The sequence below is a fragment of the Lepeophtheirus salmonis genome, chromosome 2, assembly GCF_016086655.4.
Source record: "Lepeophtheirus salmonis chromosome 2, UVic_Lsal_1.4, whole genome shotgun sequence".
NCBI classification, from domain to species: domain Eukaryota; kingdom Metazoa; phylum Arthropoda; class Copepoda; order Siphonostomatoida; family Caligidae; genus Lepeophtheirus; species Lepeophtheirus salmonis.
The window spans coordinates 15,400,795-15,419,293 of NC_052132.2; the positions used below are offsets into that span (position 1 = coordinate 15,400,795).

The 18,499-nt window shown below is 32.6% G+C and overlaps 1 protein-coding gene across 1 annotated transcript; it reads left to right on the forward strand.

Annotated features, from left to right (window-relative positions):
• The first annotated feature begins 4,586 nt into the window (after positions 1 to 4,586).
• On the forward strand, positions 4,587 to 6,523 carry LOC121132292 (gamma-aminobutyric acid receptor subunit alpha-6). The gene is made up of 2 exons (XM_040727661.2): positions 4,587 to 4,982; positions 5,053 to 6,523. The coding sequence occupies exons 1-2, from the start codon at positions 4,719 to 4,721 to the stop codon at positions 6,337 to 6,339; spliced, it is 1,551 nt and encodes a 516-aa protein (XP_040583595.1). The 5' UTR covers positions 4,587 to 4,718; the 3' UTR covers positions 6,340 to 6,523.
• Positions 6,524 to 18,499: the final 11,976 nt, after the last annotated feature.

Here is an 18,499-nt window from a genome sequence, read left to right on the forward strand (position 1 = left end):
TCTAAGAATCATAGTTGATAAAATAAATATATACATTTGTAAATCAGCAGTATGAACAATTCAATATTGATTATGATCAACTAAACTAATATATATATTTCCTTTCTCTCCAATTCTAATGGGAAACAAAAATACATAAATGAACTAAATTCAACTCGCTACTATATCCAATAAAACTATAATTCAAAATTAATATATTCTATTTATATTTAGCTAACTTAAACTAAAAAAACTACTACTTATAAATTATACTTCAAGTATAATACCCTCAAATTATCATGTAGGAACATTAGCATCTCTCCAGTATCAGCAGTCAGTCTATTTCTTTTGGGAGAATTGATGAAACCGAACCCTTTCACTCTCCACTGACGAAGGTGGTGCGCAGAGATACTTTTTTAAAGGGAAGGTCATCTGTGGGGAAACTTGATTGCATAATTTCCCCCTCCTCTAGAGGATTATTTTCATTTTTGATCAATCTTGATCCATCTCAAACTTTATTTCTGCATTGATGTTCTCAAACTCTTGAGTTGAAGATTTTTTTTTTTTTTTCATTTGATTGGAAGTCTGATTTTCTTTTTCATCTTTTTGAGAATACTTTTCTTTAATTTCTGCAAAACATGAAGAGAAGGTCATGTTTAAATTTTCCCCTTTATTGCTGTCATCTTTTGTAGAGGAATTTGAAGTTATCGAGCGCGCAGAAATATTCATTTGTCGAATATCAAGATCTTAATTCCTGGACGATAAAATATTTTGGACCATCCACTGCCGAATAATGTTGTCACACTGTTGGTTCTGTCATCAAGAAATGAACATTTATATTGTGGATCCAGATATGTAGGAATAATTAAATTTTTATTATTGGAATAGTAATAAAATGTTCCTTTAATTGAGGCATTCCATTCAAATAATGTAGATTCAAGTCCTGCAAAGATACCATTTTCTTCACCTTTGTCAAAGAAATGACAAATTGCTTTAATATTTGGAATTATAATTGAAGTATTTGTATTACAAGCACTCAGAATATTTGTACAGTCTATTAAAGGCTTCAACACGACAATCACTTGTCAAGTATTTTCCATTCGTTGTTTTCTAAACAAGATGGCTTAACATTGTCACTGCAATAAGCTATGGTTGTAGTTTTCTGTTCTGGAATCCTCTCCAGAAGATAATAATGGCTATCCCTCTGAGTAGATACATCTTGAATGAATTTGTGAAGTGGCAAGTTGAACTTTTTTTGATATTCTTTATATTTTGTGAAAGCAGATGGTGAATGGTTAATGTAACGTAACAATCTGTTTACATGTTGATAGTAAGTCTTTTACACATCTCTTTTCAAAAATAGCATCATTAATAACTAACTGCAATGTATGGTTAAAACAAGGCAAAGAGCTAAAACCTGCTTGAGTAACCCCTCCTACCATATTAACAGCATTGTCTCTGACTACAAGATGTATTTTCTCAAAAGAAATGTTAAATTCTGTCATCGTATGTAATCTTGTGAAACATTCAAACTATTCATTTTTTTTGGTTGATTGAACATTTAATGGAAAAATCAATAATCTTTCCTTCTTTGCTTGTTCCAGTTCTTATACTTTTCTTCCTCTTCTTTATATTTTTTTACATGCTGTGTTGACGAATGCTTTAACATATTAGATGTGGTGTAACTTGATTTTCCAGAATTTGAAACTCTAGATATGCGAGCGTCACATAGTTTGCAGATTGATTTTGCATTGTTGTCAGGATCAATCGCAAATAACTTCCATACAATATTCCTACTGCCGCCTTTTGGTTGTTTTGCCGTTCTTGTTATATGTCCGAAATAATCTAAATAAAATAAAGTTGTTCAGTGCACTTGTATGACAGTCGATGGACGATGTTACAACACTACTAGCGAGTATAACTGATATAGTAATATATTCATACACGTTTAAAATCGATTGGTACTGCCCAGATATGAGACCGTGTCAGGAAAGCTCGACATTCGAAAATTTGTCTTGGGTAAGTTTATCCCCTTCCTTTTGTTTAGAGTAGAGTAGTTATGAGTTAAAAGTACTCCATATATATTTGTTCCTTTGCTAGGCCTGGGAACATCATTTGCTTACAAATCCCACAAAAAATTTCTACATTTTCTTTTCTTATTTCTTCATTAATATTCAATCCTAGAAATTTTTCATATATAAAAATAAAGATGTCAAAGACAATCTCATACAAGCAAAAGTTTAGAACAGAGTGGGTCAGTGAGGATGTAGCCAAAACCAAGATTGTTCAAATTCCTACTGATGAAAAAAATGTCAAATTGTAAATATTGCAAAACAAGTATTAGAGCTAAACTCTCCCATATAAAAGATCATGCAAAAAGTAAGAAGCACGAATTGAATAGTGAACCTTTTTCTTCGCAATCAAAGATAAATTTTTGAAAAGTTGAAAAATCTCGTGATACGTCTCGAGCAGAGGTTGAATGTCGTCTATTTATTCTCAAACATAGTTAACGTTCAGTTTGTGTTCAAATAGTTTCTTATCAGTTTTCGAGCATTTTTATCATACATTATTTTATTTTATAATATATTAAGACTCAAATCATAAATTCAAATTGTCGTTTTTGTATCTTGACGGATATATTTATAATTTTTTTTTCCATAACTTAGAAAAGTAATAAACAGTTAAACACCTGTACTAAATTATAATACATAAGAATCGGAATCAGAATTGAAACATTATTTCCCTGGTGCCAATCCCTATTCCGATTCCAGAAAAAGCACCCCATTGTCCGATTCCGATTAATCGTCCCATCACTAGTATTAATGATATAGAACGCTAATTTGTACATATACATTATGATTAATATATCTTTAATTGTTTAATTTGCCAAAAAGTTATATTTTACTTTTGACCCAAATGCTTCTTGACAATCTTGCGAGGACATTTTGCCAAAAAACTTAATGCCGAATGCCCACTACACTAGGTGAACACTTTTGGAAAAAAATAATAATAATATTTGATGATGATTTATGATTCAATACTATTGCAATATGATTCCCATTCATGTTATTCCAAAATTAAAAGATCAAATATTAAATAATTATCCACAAAAAGTGTCAATGAATTAATAGTAGATTCATTTCGTTATAAGAATGCTTCAAGAGTTGGCTCAGACCGTTATTAGAACAAAAATCATGATAACTGTTGAATAATTAACTAAACAACAAATAAATTATGTAGAAAGAAAAAAATATATTTAAAAAAGAGAAAAAGTCAAAAATAAACTCAATCAAGGATTGATTGAGATTCTGTCTGTCACCCCCCGTATCATTAAACGACCTAGGATTTCACTCGCCGAGCCATCTACCTCCGGTATTTTACCACCTCTCACAATAAATAGCAATCATACAACCAAACATTTCATCTTTTAACAACCATACCTACGTAATTATTAATTTAACTTAATGACGTAGGTATTAGTGATGTATCAGACTTCTCTTGACGTCATCACTTGTCACTGCAATTTATTATTTCATCTAGAAAGCCTTCAATTCATACTTCACGGATTTTTTTTAAATCATTTTTTCTTCCTGTTTTAGTCGATTTGAGCATGGAGAATCTCGTTTCCGTGAAGGCAACTATAAGAGGCAGAGTGTAGACTATCTTGAAAGCTACCTAAAGCTTGAGGTAAAACTCACATATTATCCCCTTTTTAATATAAATGGACGGTAAATAGGAATTGAAGGTTTGATTGATCCCCTTAAACCTCTGTCTTTGATGACTTACTTAAGTAGAAATCCCCTTCACAATTCTTTGCATTGATTTTATTAGAAAAGGAATCCCCCAAGACTCAAGGATTCAAGTTCCTTGATATATATTTTGCCTGAGCCTCTCTAACGAAAGGGATCTCTTAAACCTGGAGTCAAATGATTTTGCCTTTTCATGAAAATGTATATTGATCATTTTTGCGTCTCCTAATTAGTAATCACTTTCTGGTTCGAACTCAAAAGTAGCATTATTCAACAACCACTTCTAACAACAAAAATATTCATTTATGACTTTGACCCTCTATCGTTTACTAGCTGTACTTCTCGAAGATCATCATAAAAAAGAATGGGCGTTAGTTGGCACAGGATTGAAATGCCTGAAGGTAAAAATAGGGGTGTGCTCACTCGGGGGTAAATGTACGGGAGTTAGTCGTCCATGGGGTTAGGTGTTCTGTTCCCTTGGGATTCAATGGCTAATGAAATAATCCTTTATATGGAATACCTCACATGAAATAGTTATTTTTATTTGTTTTCTCATAAATAAAGGTTATAAAATCGCATTATGACGATCTAGTTTCGTTAAATAACCGCATGCCTTATTTTTAGAACCTAACAACAATTCCATCTAAGAAGAAATCGTGTTCGAATAAATTATAATATATAATTTATAGAAAACAAACTATACACAATCATTTTCCATCAGATTATGTATGGGTAATATACTCTCGAGAATGTATTTTTAAATAAGTACACAACATTGACAAGACAGAGTTTAAAAACTTTTGTTTTAATGTTTCTTTTTCTGGCGAGGATTCAAAGAATTTATTTCATTTATTTTAAAGACTCATTTCTTTAAATATCATAGAGATAAAAGAAGAGGGAAAAAAGTGTCTCAGTTTTCCGTAAGTGATGACAAAAAGTGAGGGGTTGTCAAGGAGGAAGAATGGATAATACTCAAGGACCAAGAAAAAAATGCCCACTCGGTTCATAACGGCTCTTGTACTCTTAATACATCTTAGGACATTCTTCCATGCCTCTCCTTTGTGTCAACAAGATGAGAATGAAGAAATGTGTTTATCAATGGAAGAAGAGAAGGAAAGAGATGATCGGCTAGTCTCTCGTTACAAACGAGCTTTTACTGCCTACAAAACTGGACAAGAACAGACTCAAAAAGTATCAGAAACCCTGGATCACCTTTTAGTCTATTCTTTTTATGACAAGAGGATTCGGCCAAAGGTTGTTTTGATTGTCTATCCTTTATAACTAAGGAAAATGTTAAAAAAATATATAAATATATTCATTTTAGTTGGGAGGTCCTCCCGTGAAGGTGGTCATCAATTTATCAATCCTCTCCATGGGACCCGTGGACGAAGCTCGCAATGCATTTTCAATGGACTGTTATTTCCGACAATCATGGGTGGATGAACGCCTTAAATACAATACCTCCGGTGTGGAAGGTTTAGCTCTTAATTGGGCATTTTTGGCAAAAATTTGGGTCCCTGATACCTTTATTATCAACGGGAAAAAATCCTTTCTTCACAAAATAACTGTGCCCAATCGTTTTGTAAGAGTGAGTCCAACCGGGAAAGTATCTTACTCTCAAAGACTCACCATATTGGCCAATTGCATCATGAACTTGAAAAAATTTCCTTTTGATACTCAGATATGTCCCCTCAAGCTGGGGAGCTTTGGACACTCTAATAAAGACCTAATCTATCAGTGGAAAAAGCCCAAAGCTGTCTCATTCAACAAACTCGGACTTGCTCAGTTTCATCTCATCAACTACAGCAGCTATAATATTATAGAACCTTCACTCCGTTTAACAGAGAAAGGAAACTACCGGAATGATTCTTCATCCGTTATGGAATTTGTGTTTGAGAGACAATCGGGATACTTTCTTCTCCAAATCTATACTCCCCTTACTTTAATTGTATTTTGCTCATGGGTGGCGTTCTGGCTTGTTAAGACAGAGAAAGGAGGGGAAGTTCCCGCTCGAACGGTTCTGGGTGCTAACTCCGTTCTATCAATCGTCAATATTGGCTTCACAGGAAAAGACCGTCCCAAAGTGGGCTATGCCACGGCTCTGGATGTTTTCATTATCCTCTGTTTCATTACAGTCTTTGCAGCACTCGTGGAGTTTGCATGCATTAATTTCATTGATACATTCATCAAATGGAAAAGGATCAAAATTGAAGAGCAGAAAGAGAGCGATGGTGGGAGAGAGGAGGCTAAGCCAAATATTACGATGGTATCTGGAGACGACGTTCAGGTCATTGTCATAGTGGACAAGGAGGAAGATGATGACTTGATCTATGTTGATGAGGATGAGTCGTCGGATGAAGAAGAAGAAGAGGAGGACAATTTTTTGGATCGATTCCTTCATTTCTTCGGGAGGTGCCAACATAGCATATTTGAGAGGACGGAGAGATATATATCCAAATTGTCACATAAACCATTAATTGAGTCACGAATTTACACAGAGACATTTGACTACATTCAGGAAATTGATGGCTATTGCAGAAAGGGTTTCCCACTTTGTTTCCTCCTGCTTCAAATCCTCTACTGGGTTTTGTATTTGTATGTAATTGAATAAATGAATATAAAACGCAGCAGAATGCAATAGTAGTAGACATCAATTCAAATAGAGCAAGGAAATCATTCTTTACATAATGTGAAAAACAAAATCGTTGGACATAAAGCCAGAATGCAACTTGACCTTTTATAATTTGATATAAATCAAACTACCTGCTATAAAAATATATATATTTATTAATGTGTTTTGACGAATTAAATTTTTTTACTATCAAGATATAGAAAATAATTACCTCTATAATCTACTATAAAGAAAGATCCAAATCATACAAAAATGAAAAAAAAAAAAACTTGATGAAAAATGTGCCCAACACTAAGCAATTGACTTCCATATGGGTTTATAATATGTTCAAGGGATGCTTGCATTTGTTTTTAAATAATATCTATTTACTAATTAGAAACAGTCGAATCTCGATTTAAGGGATTTTTCCGTCAGAGTAAAAACGTCCTTTAAATCGAAAGAATAAAAAAAGTGTCCAATAGATCAAATCAATCTTATAATCCCTAAATGTCTTAATATTGATAAAACAATCTTTTTTATTGCGACTTTGGTGCATTTGTCTTTTGTCAAAAAACCTACGAGTAGCCCCAATCTTAATACAATACCTATAATCAATCCATCATAAAAACGTATTAAAAAGTAAACCCGAGCAGTTACCAAAATTGATGAATGTACAAAATAATAAACTGCGGCTATTACAGGTAGATAATGAGCATTTTGGTGTCTTGAATTTAAGAGAGGATCACGAATCAACTGCCACATTGATGAAAGTAGGTGTAACAATGAATAAAACAGATTCAAATAAATATTTGAGCTCAAGCACCGTTAACTATATTTGAAAGTGCCTTTAACCCTGTAAAATAAAAGTGAAGTCCGTACCAACTAATCCCACTCCTCCTTTTTACATATAGGTATATTTTTGCTTTGTTTTCAGACAATCAAGGAGGGAAATGCATATGTAGTCGTGTTATTTACCATTCTCTATTGTATAAATTATACTAATAATTGTGAATGTTGTTGAACAGGAGAATTCACTATTTTCTTCCCGTTGTTTTTTTCATTTTCTCGATCCTAATCTCAACTACATATAATATTATTATTCATAATAATAACAGCAGCTAACGGAGTGTGTTACGTATATAAATGTATACAGTATAGCCATATAATTGAGGGACACACTATATAAGTTTGCCCATACGTCATACTTTCTCTTTCCATCTCGAAATTGAAGACAGGGACAGCGGAAAGTTAAATTCAATTACCTCAACTTTTGAATGCTAAGAAAATAACTGTGTGAAGAATATATTATTGCCATTAGAGTAGAAGGAGAAACGCCGTACTTTTCGGGATATTCGAACAATTAGAACTGTGTAGGATCATGAAAGTAGATGGAAGGTTTCATCCTCTAGAGAAAGTAATAAGTTCCTCTCTTATGGGGAGGAAAAAGAGCGCCTCGGAGTCGATCCATAGACTCAAGAATGAGGCTGAAGGAGATCACATCGTAGAAATAGTCTTAGGACTTTATATAATGAGATGTGATATCTCCGGCCTCATCCTCAGTCCATGGATCAACTTCTAGTCCTTTTCCTCCTACTCAAATAATAAGGTTTTTGCGTTGCTTTATTTAGCAAATTTACTTCTTTAGTATTAAGAGATTTCGATAATTGAATGACGATTTTCTACTGTTACTGTCTCCAATTTTGAGATAGAAAGACAAAGTATGACGTATGGACAGCAAACTTATACAGTGTCCCCTAATTAAGCTTTAATTAGGGATAAAAATGGAGGAGGGATCTGTATTCATAGAAAGTAGGTTGTTTGGTCGGTCAGGGATTGAAAATGTAGACTATGTACATGCCTAACCTTGAAGTATACGACAAATGACAAAACACATTGTTTTGAAGAGATTAATTGTCTTCTGAGTGAGTAAGTAATATTAATAAGAAAAGGTCACCTTCCATATATGTATGTACAATGTACCATTTATAATGCGACAAACACAGTTATTTACATACATAATACATATGTACGTTTAATATTTATACCTAACTAAGGGCTATAAATTCATTTAGCAGCTTTACTTTTTAAGGATCTGCAGAATAACAAAAGAATACGGAGCTAATCAATGGTGGGATTTCACTGTAGGGTTGCGTTGGTTCTTAAGTATTCGGTTCAATCTTACGACCGGTCATATCAGTCTTTCGGTCCTAGGGACTGGTAATATTTAGGACTATCGATAGTAAGGACTTCTGTATTTGACCCACCACTCCGATATCAGTTCTTGGGATAGGGTCTTAAGACTGTCCGTCCTTCGCACTACTAGAACTCATTCAAAAAGAAGAAATTAAGTTGAGTGACGTCATCAAGGACCGAACTTTATCTGATAAATTAAATTTAGGGCTGATATGCAGGACTGAACTGGACAGAACTGCATTGTTCAATCCTAAATAAGGATGAATACAACACTACTTAGGACCGTCGGTCCATACTGAATAAAAATATTTTTGCAATATATGATCAAAATGTATTTTCCTAAAAATTAAAATATAAAATGACATAACAAAAATTAAACAATTAAAACAGATACACTTAAAAATATTAAAAATTTCAAAATGTCTATATGAGATAAAACTATGATGGAACATTTCTAATTTATCGTCATACAGACTTAGATATTTTTTCTCATAGAAGGGGTCCTTAACTCCCCGTCCCTGGAATTTTTGATGGTTTATCAAGGGGAGTGCATAGGATTTTATTTGGAGGGAGACTTGATTTTTTAGAAGAGACAAAATACTTTTTTTTTTTTTTTTTTGGGTCGAGTTTGAATTTTAACACGTGACCTTTGTTTAAAAATAAGAAAACTTGAACAAAAAAGTGTATTACCCATTTTTCCATAAAGAAAGAAAATTATTTGTAGAGTAATCACAAAAAAGGATCCATTTAGGGAGAGGGCTCAAGCCCATTCAGTCCACCCCTGCGGACGCTCTTTCCTTTTAAGCCAAATAAGATATATATATGTGTATATTAAGAGCATTGCATTTATCATATTAATAAAGAAAAGTTTATCTGTATGGATGTATGAAAGACAGTCACATGGAACACTCTAAATAGTGCTCTCTGATGTATATCATATATTACATAATATAGTATAAAAGAGTATAAAATGAATTAAACTTAGTAGGCCTTTAGTTCCACTTATATTAAAAAAGAAAAAAAATGATAGTCCCTTTAGAAGAGATTTAGCAAAGAGCTAAAGTATGCTTGGTCCATCAAATCATATCAAATTTGTTTTCTCAAGCTGTAATTATTATTTTTATGTCATTGAGCGTGCTCTTGCAAAACGGAAAATAACACCAAGGATTTAATGGGGATTTATCTGCTATAATATTATTATATTATAAAATGTGTATGTTCGTTGACCCCAAATAACTCCGGGCAGTGCCCGTACTACTGTTAATCAATTCTACCTTCTTTAAGGACCAAAAAGTGGGACTGGACTGGACAGTGGTCCGAAGTAAGGAACAACACAACACTAGTCAATACCACAGTCAATATCAAAATTAATAAAGTTTATTATGTTGCCTTACATACACATTGAAAAAAAAGGCTTTAGTCAAGGCTGAAGAAATAAACTTCGACAACAAGAAAAAATGACTCAAAACATGAATTGTCTTATTTAGAAAAAGGTTTTCTTTTAATTATTTTGGATTAAATTATTAGTAGCTTTGCTTAAAATTTTCAATATTTTTGTGTGTGTTTTTTCTTACAAATTTTTATTCAAAGAACAATTAAGGTTCAAAAATAATACATTCAAATAGGCAAAAGGAACGACCAAAGGGAAAAATATTATACCATAAAACCTAATCTTAAGGTCACCTATTGAGCGTGTTATCGCACTTACCAGCTATAGCTAATTTTAATATTTAGAATTGTTACAAAATAAAAGACTTGGTTTAAGAGGTCACTTGCTGAAAGCGGTCACTTGCTGAAAGCGGTCACTTTTTCAATTTCCCTTATCTGACAGTCTGAATTCAACAGCATAGTTTGTTGAACTTATTCTAGGTGGACTCATTTGTAACAACGAGCGCGTGTAGCTTAAGCTCTGTGGGTCACATTAAAAAATAAAAAGGGAATATTTACCTCTGTACCTCTACAGCGTTGATAAGAAAAATATCTGATTTCTTTCTGCAAACATTGTATCTGAAGTAATGTAAATATATATAAATAATATAGAACTAAAATGACGTCATTGGATGTATAATTAAACAATTCATCAGCTAGCAGCGTTGGTTTGAAGTCATTTGATTTAGAAAAAGGTCGGAGAGAGAACGCCAAAGGCAGCGAGTAGTGGATTTACTTCGCGCACAAATTCTTCCTTCTGAAATAGACAGATGAGCAGATTTTGAGATTGGAAAATATCCAGATGTTATATTCACAATACAAGAGGGGTAAGAAGGATCATATAAACGGGATGATCATGACGAAGTCCTAACGGAATTAGTGGAATACAATTCAATATCCTCAATGACGAAAGAATTAGGAGTTACGGCGATTTCCATGCGTTTTCACATAATGAAGCTTGGAATGAGGTCTTATGTTCTCTCTCGCAATCTGTATCTAACTGTAAAATGAAAGCCAAGGCCCTGGAGAGGTCAAAAAGGTTGTTATCAACCATAAAAAAACCGTCAACTATCAAGATCTTTTCTGATAATATGATTTGCACAGTCAACTGGATTATTACTTTTGGGGGAAAAGGCTTGTAGGACCCGCACTGATAATCTCATTGATTTAAATGCTTCTGTGAGAATTTTAGGCCTCTCTAAAATACTTCAAGGATTGATAATGCATGAATTGGATATGTGAGGGATTCAGATTTCGACAACTTCCATTTTCCGGGATCGGGCTTCTGTTTATTCCGCTGAAATCGTAATAATTGGTAATATCGTTTCCAGTTTCCCCGTAATTACACTCGAAAATTATTTAGTACACAGCAGACTTTTTTTCTTATAAGACATTTATTGGAGGTGCCAGTAAATTGCGGTTTCAGACACCACGGATTTCGCATAAAGCGGTGTTTGGAATTATTATGACTTCTCGTATAGTGTGTTAAGTTCCCCTCATATCGTGTTTTTTTTTTTTATATTATGATAATAAATTACAAAAACAAGAATTTTTGTAGCTGTTGATGAGTTTGTTCATACAATGCCTATGTATTAATAATATAAAAGTGTATAGTTTTGCTTTGAGGGGAAGGAGGAGTGTTCTCTAAGTATTTGAAACCTAGACTTAAAACTTTTGGTTATTTCTTATTATACAAGCTTGCAATTTAAAATGTTGCTGAATAAATATTATTTAAGTTTCATTTAAATTTTAGAGTATTCAAAAGATCGGATGATTAAAAATTAAACAGATTAATTAGTAAGATTAAATTTTGCTATTTTTTTACAAGTATCTTGTTATTTCAGTAGAACACAGATTTGATATAACACGGATTTTTCTTGTTCCAAAAACTGCAACTAGCGGGGAGTCCCACCGGAAACCCCTTGTATATAATATCAGGGTCTTTGAATGACTTTTTTTTTGGGAAGGGGGAATGGGAATACTTGGATTTTCGAATTTTTGTTTAAAAAAAAAATCCAAAAATTAAAATTTTTTTGGACAAAAAATTGAAAATTATTTTATTTTATTTTCAAGTTGAATTATTTAATTTTTTGGACAAAAATTTCATAGATTTAATCTTTTGGAAGTTTTTTTTTTTTTCTCGAAAAATTATTTTTTTTTATGAAAAAAAATTAAAAATCTACAGTTCATCAAAAAAAAATTGAAAAATTAAATTAAATTTCCTAGTAATGAGCAAAAATCCTTAATTTGGTGGGGGGGGGCTACAATCCCTCCAGCCCACCTCTACGGACACCCCTGAATATGAATATGGCGTATAGCACAGTAATATTTAAGTCTACACAGAAATTAACAAGGCCCATACCTTTAAATATTTATTAGTATTTACATAACAAGGAGTAGTAAAATTTGCATCATGAAAGTTTTTATTTCTTATTGCATTAAATTGGTACATATACATATATACATACTCATGTAAATAATCTACAAACAGAGAAATAAAGTGTACAAAAAGGGTACAATTTCGAATAATGGTGTTTTGACATGAGAGTCCCCATACGTACATAATAGACTCCCCCTCTACCTCCTCCTCCCAGACTTGGATACGTAGGGGTATATAAAACACGCCTTAGAAAGCGGGAGCGGTTTTTTATTTGGTATTTTGAACATGTTTTTTTTTTTTTTCCAAATCTGTTGTCATTATTATTTAATTAGTGAAGACATAATATCTAAGTATTAAGTAATAACTGGGGGTGTGCCCTTATCGGTCTGGCGGTTCTAAAGGTTCTAGCAGTTCCGGTTCTTGAACCACTAATCATTTTTGCAGTTGACTGCGTTCATTTTCTGCTTCTTGTAGGTATTTTTACAAACCGGTTTTATGCATAGAAATGGGATTTGTGTGAGCGTGCAAGGACCAAATAAAGACCCTTGTTAATATCAGCTGTCTGTTATATGATTTTGGGGGGCGAAAAAGAATTACTTCTACAAAGAGGAGAACCTTCTACGTTTGAAATAGCGTAAGTGCGGGGAAAATATGATAATTATATTTTAATTCAAATAAATTTATTTGACTATGCATTTGTGAATCAATTTGACCCACAGAGAGGCGAGAATTCTTCTTTTGGAGGAATATTTTGAAGCACACATGACTATTAAATAATAATAAATAAAATGTACATTCATCAACCGTTTTTCCTTTTCTAATGGTTATACTAACTTGTTTCTTTATGCGGGTCCCTTCTTTAATTATGTATTAAGAGGCATGTTTGTAGGAAAAAATGAAATATTGCGATTATAAAAGGAAAAACGGTAGATGAGGGCGCTCTTTCTTCCCTTTTGTTCATTATTTCATAAGTCGTGGGTCTGTTAACATCTCCGTTTAAAAGATTTAAAAATGCATTATAAAATAAATATATATGAATTTAATGATAATTATAATATTTCATCTGCACTAATGCAATTCTAAATGTAGAAAGTTCTACTTTTTATAACAGTAATTCATTTATCCCTCCAAAATAATCAAATAAGCATTTGATATTAACAAGGATATTAATTGAGGTGTGCCATATGTCTCGCTCCCACCTTCTCCTCGTGGTCTTACAAAAAAACCATCTCTAATTCAAGTTTAATAGAAATACAAGGTTATATCATAACGCGTGTACGACAGATGTTTGACTTCCACAGCGCTTTTAATATCTAAGTCATAGTGTATGAGTCGTTGCATGTTTTGTCAAAATTTGTTTTTCTTGCCTAGCAGTCGATTCGATACATTAAATTGAAAATTCTAGCCATAGGGACGTCATAGACTATGAGAGGTTGCGTGGTTTGTCAAAAATCTGCCTATCTTGTCCAACAGTCGGTACAATATATCAGACTAAAAATTCTAAACATATGGTCAGATATTCTCCGATACAGGTTTTCGATTCTACTCTTTTTATAATAACACTGGGAATGGAAGGGAAATATTTCTAACTTGATTATCCATCTGAGATATTCAGACCCCGTATTCCACGAGGGACTACCGACGTGATGAAAATTCATCCGAGGAAAACTACCAGGCTTCATAAGAGAGTAAAGTGGACTTCCTTCTTTGGAAGGAGATTCCAGGATCGAAAGAAGGAAGAGATCCATTCACTATGAGTAGAAAATTTAAATATTTCAAATATATTTAGTAATTACTTATTTTGAATTGGTACAAGGCTTTGGCATTATAATGAGGTCATTATTATGACATCGAAATCGTAAACAGTATTAAGATAATTTTTTTATATTTGCTAAGTACAACTCCATGAAAAATAAGATAACTCAAAAAATATAAAATCGAACAAAAATCCTTAGAAATGGATATTTTTTAAATTAGTTTTTTTTTAAATTTAATATATGTAGAACATTTTTCTCTTTTGATTTCCCTTATCACCATGAATGATAAAACAGTTATAAACAGAGATGGGTTTTTTTGTAAGATCTTCAGGAGAAGGCATATGGTACACCAGTATAAAGAGATATGTTAATTCCAGCTGCCTGTTTTATGATTTTGGACCGATAAAATGAATTACTGCCTTCTACATTTAAAATAGAATTAGTGCATAGAAAATATCCTAATTATATTTCAATTCATATACATTTGTTTGATTATACATTTGTGAATCAATTTAGACAAAAAATAGGGGCTGATTCTTCTCTTCGAGGAATATTTTAAAACACACATATGAAAGGGCACATGAATCAACCGTTTTTCCTTTTCTAATCGCTTTACTTTGTGTTATCTTTACACGGGTCCCTTCTTTAATTACAAATAAAGAAGGGATGTGTGTAAAGAAAAAATTAGGTATAGTGAGTTCAGAAGAAGATACATAATCAATTAAAACCCTTCTATAATAATAATTAAAAAAAACTTTTTTGCATCAGTTTTATTCATCATCCTTCAATTTGGTGATTGTCTTAATGGTGAAAAATGATTATTATATGCCTTGATGGGCTACTACAAGAAATAGAGATGGAATAAAAGGCCTTCAGTTGTCACACCCAAATTTAAAATGTCTATGCTATGCAGACGACTTAACAATGACATTTTGAGGGAGTCCGTATAAGACAATAAAATCAATCTAAAGCAAGTTTAGGATCTTATCCTTCATTCTTTAAATTATCTGGTCTCTTATTGAATGAAGAGAAAACTGAAATGATTGGTCCTTATAACGGGTTACATGGAAAAGCTTGGTCTCATTTTAAATTGAAATCAAAGTCGCAACTCTTTCGATCTTGGATAGGCGAAGGAAGTTGCGAAATGAATAGGTAAGAGATTTGTAAGAGGATTAGGAAAGCAACTTCATATTTATCTTCTTTCCATTTAAAAATATGGGATAGGATCAGGGCATGGAATATTTAATTATTCCAAAAGTAAAGCACCTCTTCCCTGTTACACCTTTCAACAACAATATCGCTAGGGAAATATTATGTCTAGAAAATTCCTACTTGAAATTATTGACCAAAAAAAAAAAAAAGCTACGAAAGAGTCCATAACCCATTGAGCTTTGGGGGCCTGGGTGTGGTGGATTTCGTTTTTCAATGGAAACCTCTTAATTTCTATTCGATTAAAAAGTTATGGGAATATGACGACTATTGAAAAATGTATTTAAATAAATTCTTGAAGCTAAACCAGATTTAGGACTTTTGCATGTTTTTATAGTATTATAATTATACTCAAAGCGTTTAAAAAATTTTTTTGATGGTGCTACCGAAATAGTTAAAAAGTCGGAACTATATTCATAATGGGAGATGCCCACTAGAGGTTGCATTAACAAAAATTTTGTGTGGTCCATAAACTCCGATATTGCTGCGGATGTCAACATGACAGATTGTCTAATGAATAAGATGGCTTTTGTCTTTTATTCATCTATTTTTGTAACAAAGAATTCAGTGAAACATCATCGCGTCCCCTTATATACTAAAATCATGTGATACAAGTACTTCCTACTTGAGAAAACGTATGTACACAACAACAATTCTACGAATATCTGAAACAACATAGCTTTAAAAAAACCTAGCCAAGATACCCTTAAGGCAATCACCGATAAGTTTTTTATATCGATCGAAAGATGGTTTATATACAGAATATCATCCGGGACTGTCGAGATTTCTACCAAATATCTTAATGACGAAAGGGGAATTTGCTTATTCTGTCAATGTTAAAAGGAAACAACCGATCATATTTTGTGAGAATGTCAAATCTTTATCTAAAAGTTATGAGGACGTTATTATAACGTACATAGTACATTATTCAATAAACAACAGTGTAAAGAAGATTACTACTTCAAATAATGAGAGAGTTGATGCAATTATTATTAAACCCCAATATGGGCTTTTTAATTTTCGTTTGTCTACATGTTGTATCGAATTATTTTTAGAGTATATTGTGTTAAATTATAATAAGATTGTAAATGTTTAAATGCATGGCAATAAAGCCCAATAATTAGAAAAAAAATGTGAAAGATGACTTTGAATTACAATAATCTCATTTTTTTTTTTTTTTTTACCCTGACGTTCTGTATAAAAGCTGAGGTTACCTTTGGATTTTGTGTTTAAAGATAAGTTATATTCTTGGCTTCATTTGATTGGAAGAATTAATGACCCTATAATTGTTCGACTCTGTAATAATTACATTTTATAGATCAGAATTATATCCTACAATGGAGAAGAAGGTTCTTTCTTTTCAGTACTACACAATACACATCCTTATAAATAGTGTTATTTCAATTATTTATCAGCGAACATTAGTAGAATTGTTGCCCCGGCCATTCTGCGGAAATTTCTAAGGACTGCAATTACACAGTCTGCCTTTATGTGATTGTGGTGAGGTTATCTAGTGTATTATTGGATCCTGTACAAAAATGTCTCGAGTTCAGAGTTGCCTATAGGACTTGGCAGGAGTGTATGCTTGAATTTAATTTAACTCTACTAGAAGGAGGAGGGATCTCTGGGGCTGTAAATTGTAAGTATGTTAGGCAGACAAAAAAAATTTATGCTAATCCTGACAATTTGCAGAACGTCTCTCTTCAAGAATGAAATGATAATGATTAAAGCTTTAGAAAAGAAAAAGTTATATTTAGATTACAAGCTACAAAATGCCGTTCCCGCTTTCTATAAAGATATTTTTATACTTCTACTCGTACGCTTAGATTCAAACAATATTAAATGCCTGTATAATAAAACAACGAAAAGGAACGTGGTCACCCTAACAAGTTGAAGAATGATTAGATGGAGAACAGCTTAGCTGTCATGACTTTTTATTCAGGTGCGACCGCAGGGGGTCGGCTGGAGGGGCTGTAGCTCCTCTCCCCAAAGTAATTTTTGCTTTTATTAGAATTTTTTATCGTCATTCGAGCAAATTATGCAGAAATGCAAACAATTTCATATTTGATTTTTAACTATTAAATTTTTTTTCCAAAAAATTTAAATATTTGTAAATAGCTATGGATTTGTTGATTGTTGGTCTCAAAAGTGGCCTCTCCACCCTCAAAAGGCCCATTCCACAAATATTTGTGATAGCTCTGTGGACAGTGTGGTGTGAAATCCTGAGATCTCTTGCATGGGCCTCATGGACTTGAGAGGATTGGCCTAGGCCATTTTCTTAAACTCATGCGAATCCAGTTTGCTCTTTTTGACAGAGCCCTTCTTCCTCTCCAATGTTTCGGACATGATTCTGTCGTGTTCTTTTTAGATCTTCAAATTTATCCAGATATTTATAATCTATATGAGATCTTTGTTTATTATATAATGAAAACATCCATGATGGTTGATGAAGAAAAAAAAATCGGGTTTTCATAATAAATGAGACCAAAAAAAATCGGTCCATAGAGTGAGAAGGAAAAATATCGGTCAAGGGTCTGTACCGAAAAATCAAAAAAAAAAATTCCAAAAAAATTAATTATTTGTGAATAGCAATGGATTTTTGATTTTTTTTTTGAAAAACAATTCAAACAAACAAATATATATATCTATATAATCTTGCGGACGCCTGTGTTTTTATTAGATCCACTTCAAGCAGTGGTCAGTTGAAGGAAATAAATACAAGGCCCACTCCGTATATAGCAATAATCTAAGCAGGAATGCCGATCCTCAATTCGACTCTGAATCCAACAAGGACTTAGACTTCCAACTTCACCTCAAATAAACATAGTTACTCTTCATTTTTTATGAACTAGTGATTACTTCATACTTATTGTTCTCTCTTCAAGAATAATGATGATAGCTTTTGGTATATACAGATCCTATTCAGGTTGTAATTACAATAAAAGCGAGACCTTCCATTTTCATATTTCCACCTCTGTTCATACGTCACTATAGAGACATGTAGGTTTTTTTGTAGAAGAACAAGCGTCTTTGCCTTAGAAAGACAATTTATGTGTGTCATTATTTCTCCTTAAATTAAAAATACGTTTTGAAACTCACGAAATATTATTTTTTTATACAAAAATATATATAAATATTTTTTGTTTTTTTTGTAAGAGAGTATGGCAAATCTATGGCTATTTGAGAAGGAGAT

Excerpts from the sequence above, each read along its gene's own strand:
- LOC121132292 (XM_040727661.2), top strand. The coding sequence starts at position 4,719 with ATGCCCACTCGGTTCATAACGGCTCTTGTACTCTTAATACATCTTAGG. Across the intron at positions 4,983-5,052 it reads ACAAGAGGATTCGGCCAAAG|TTGGGAGGTCCTCCCGTGAA; the intron begins GTTGTTTTGATT and ends TATTCATTTTAG.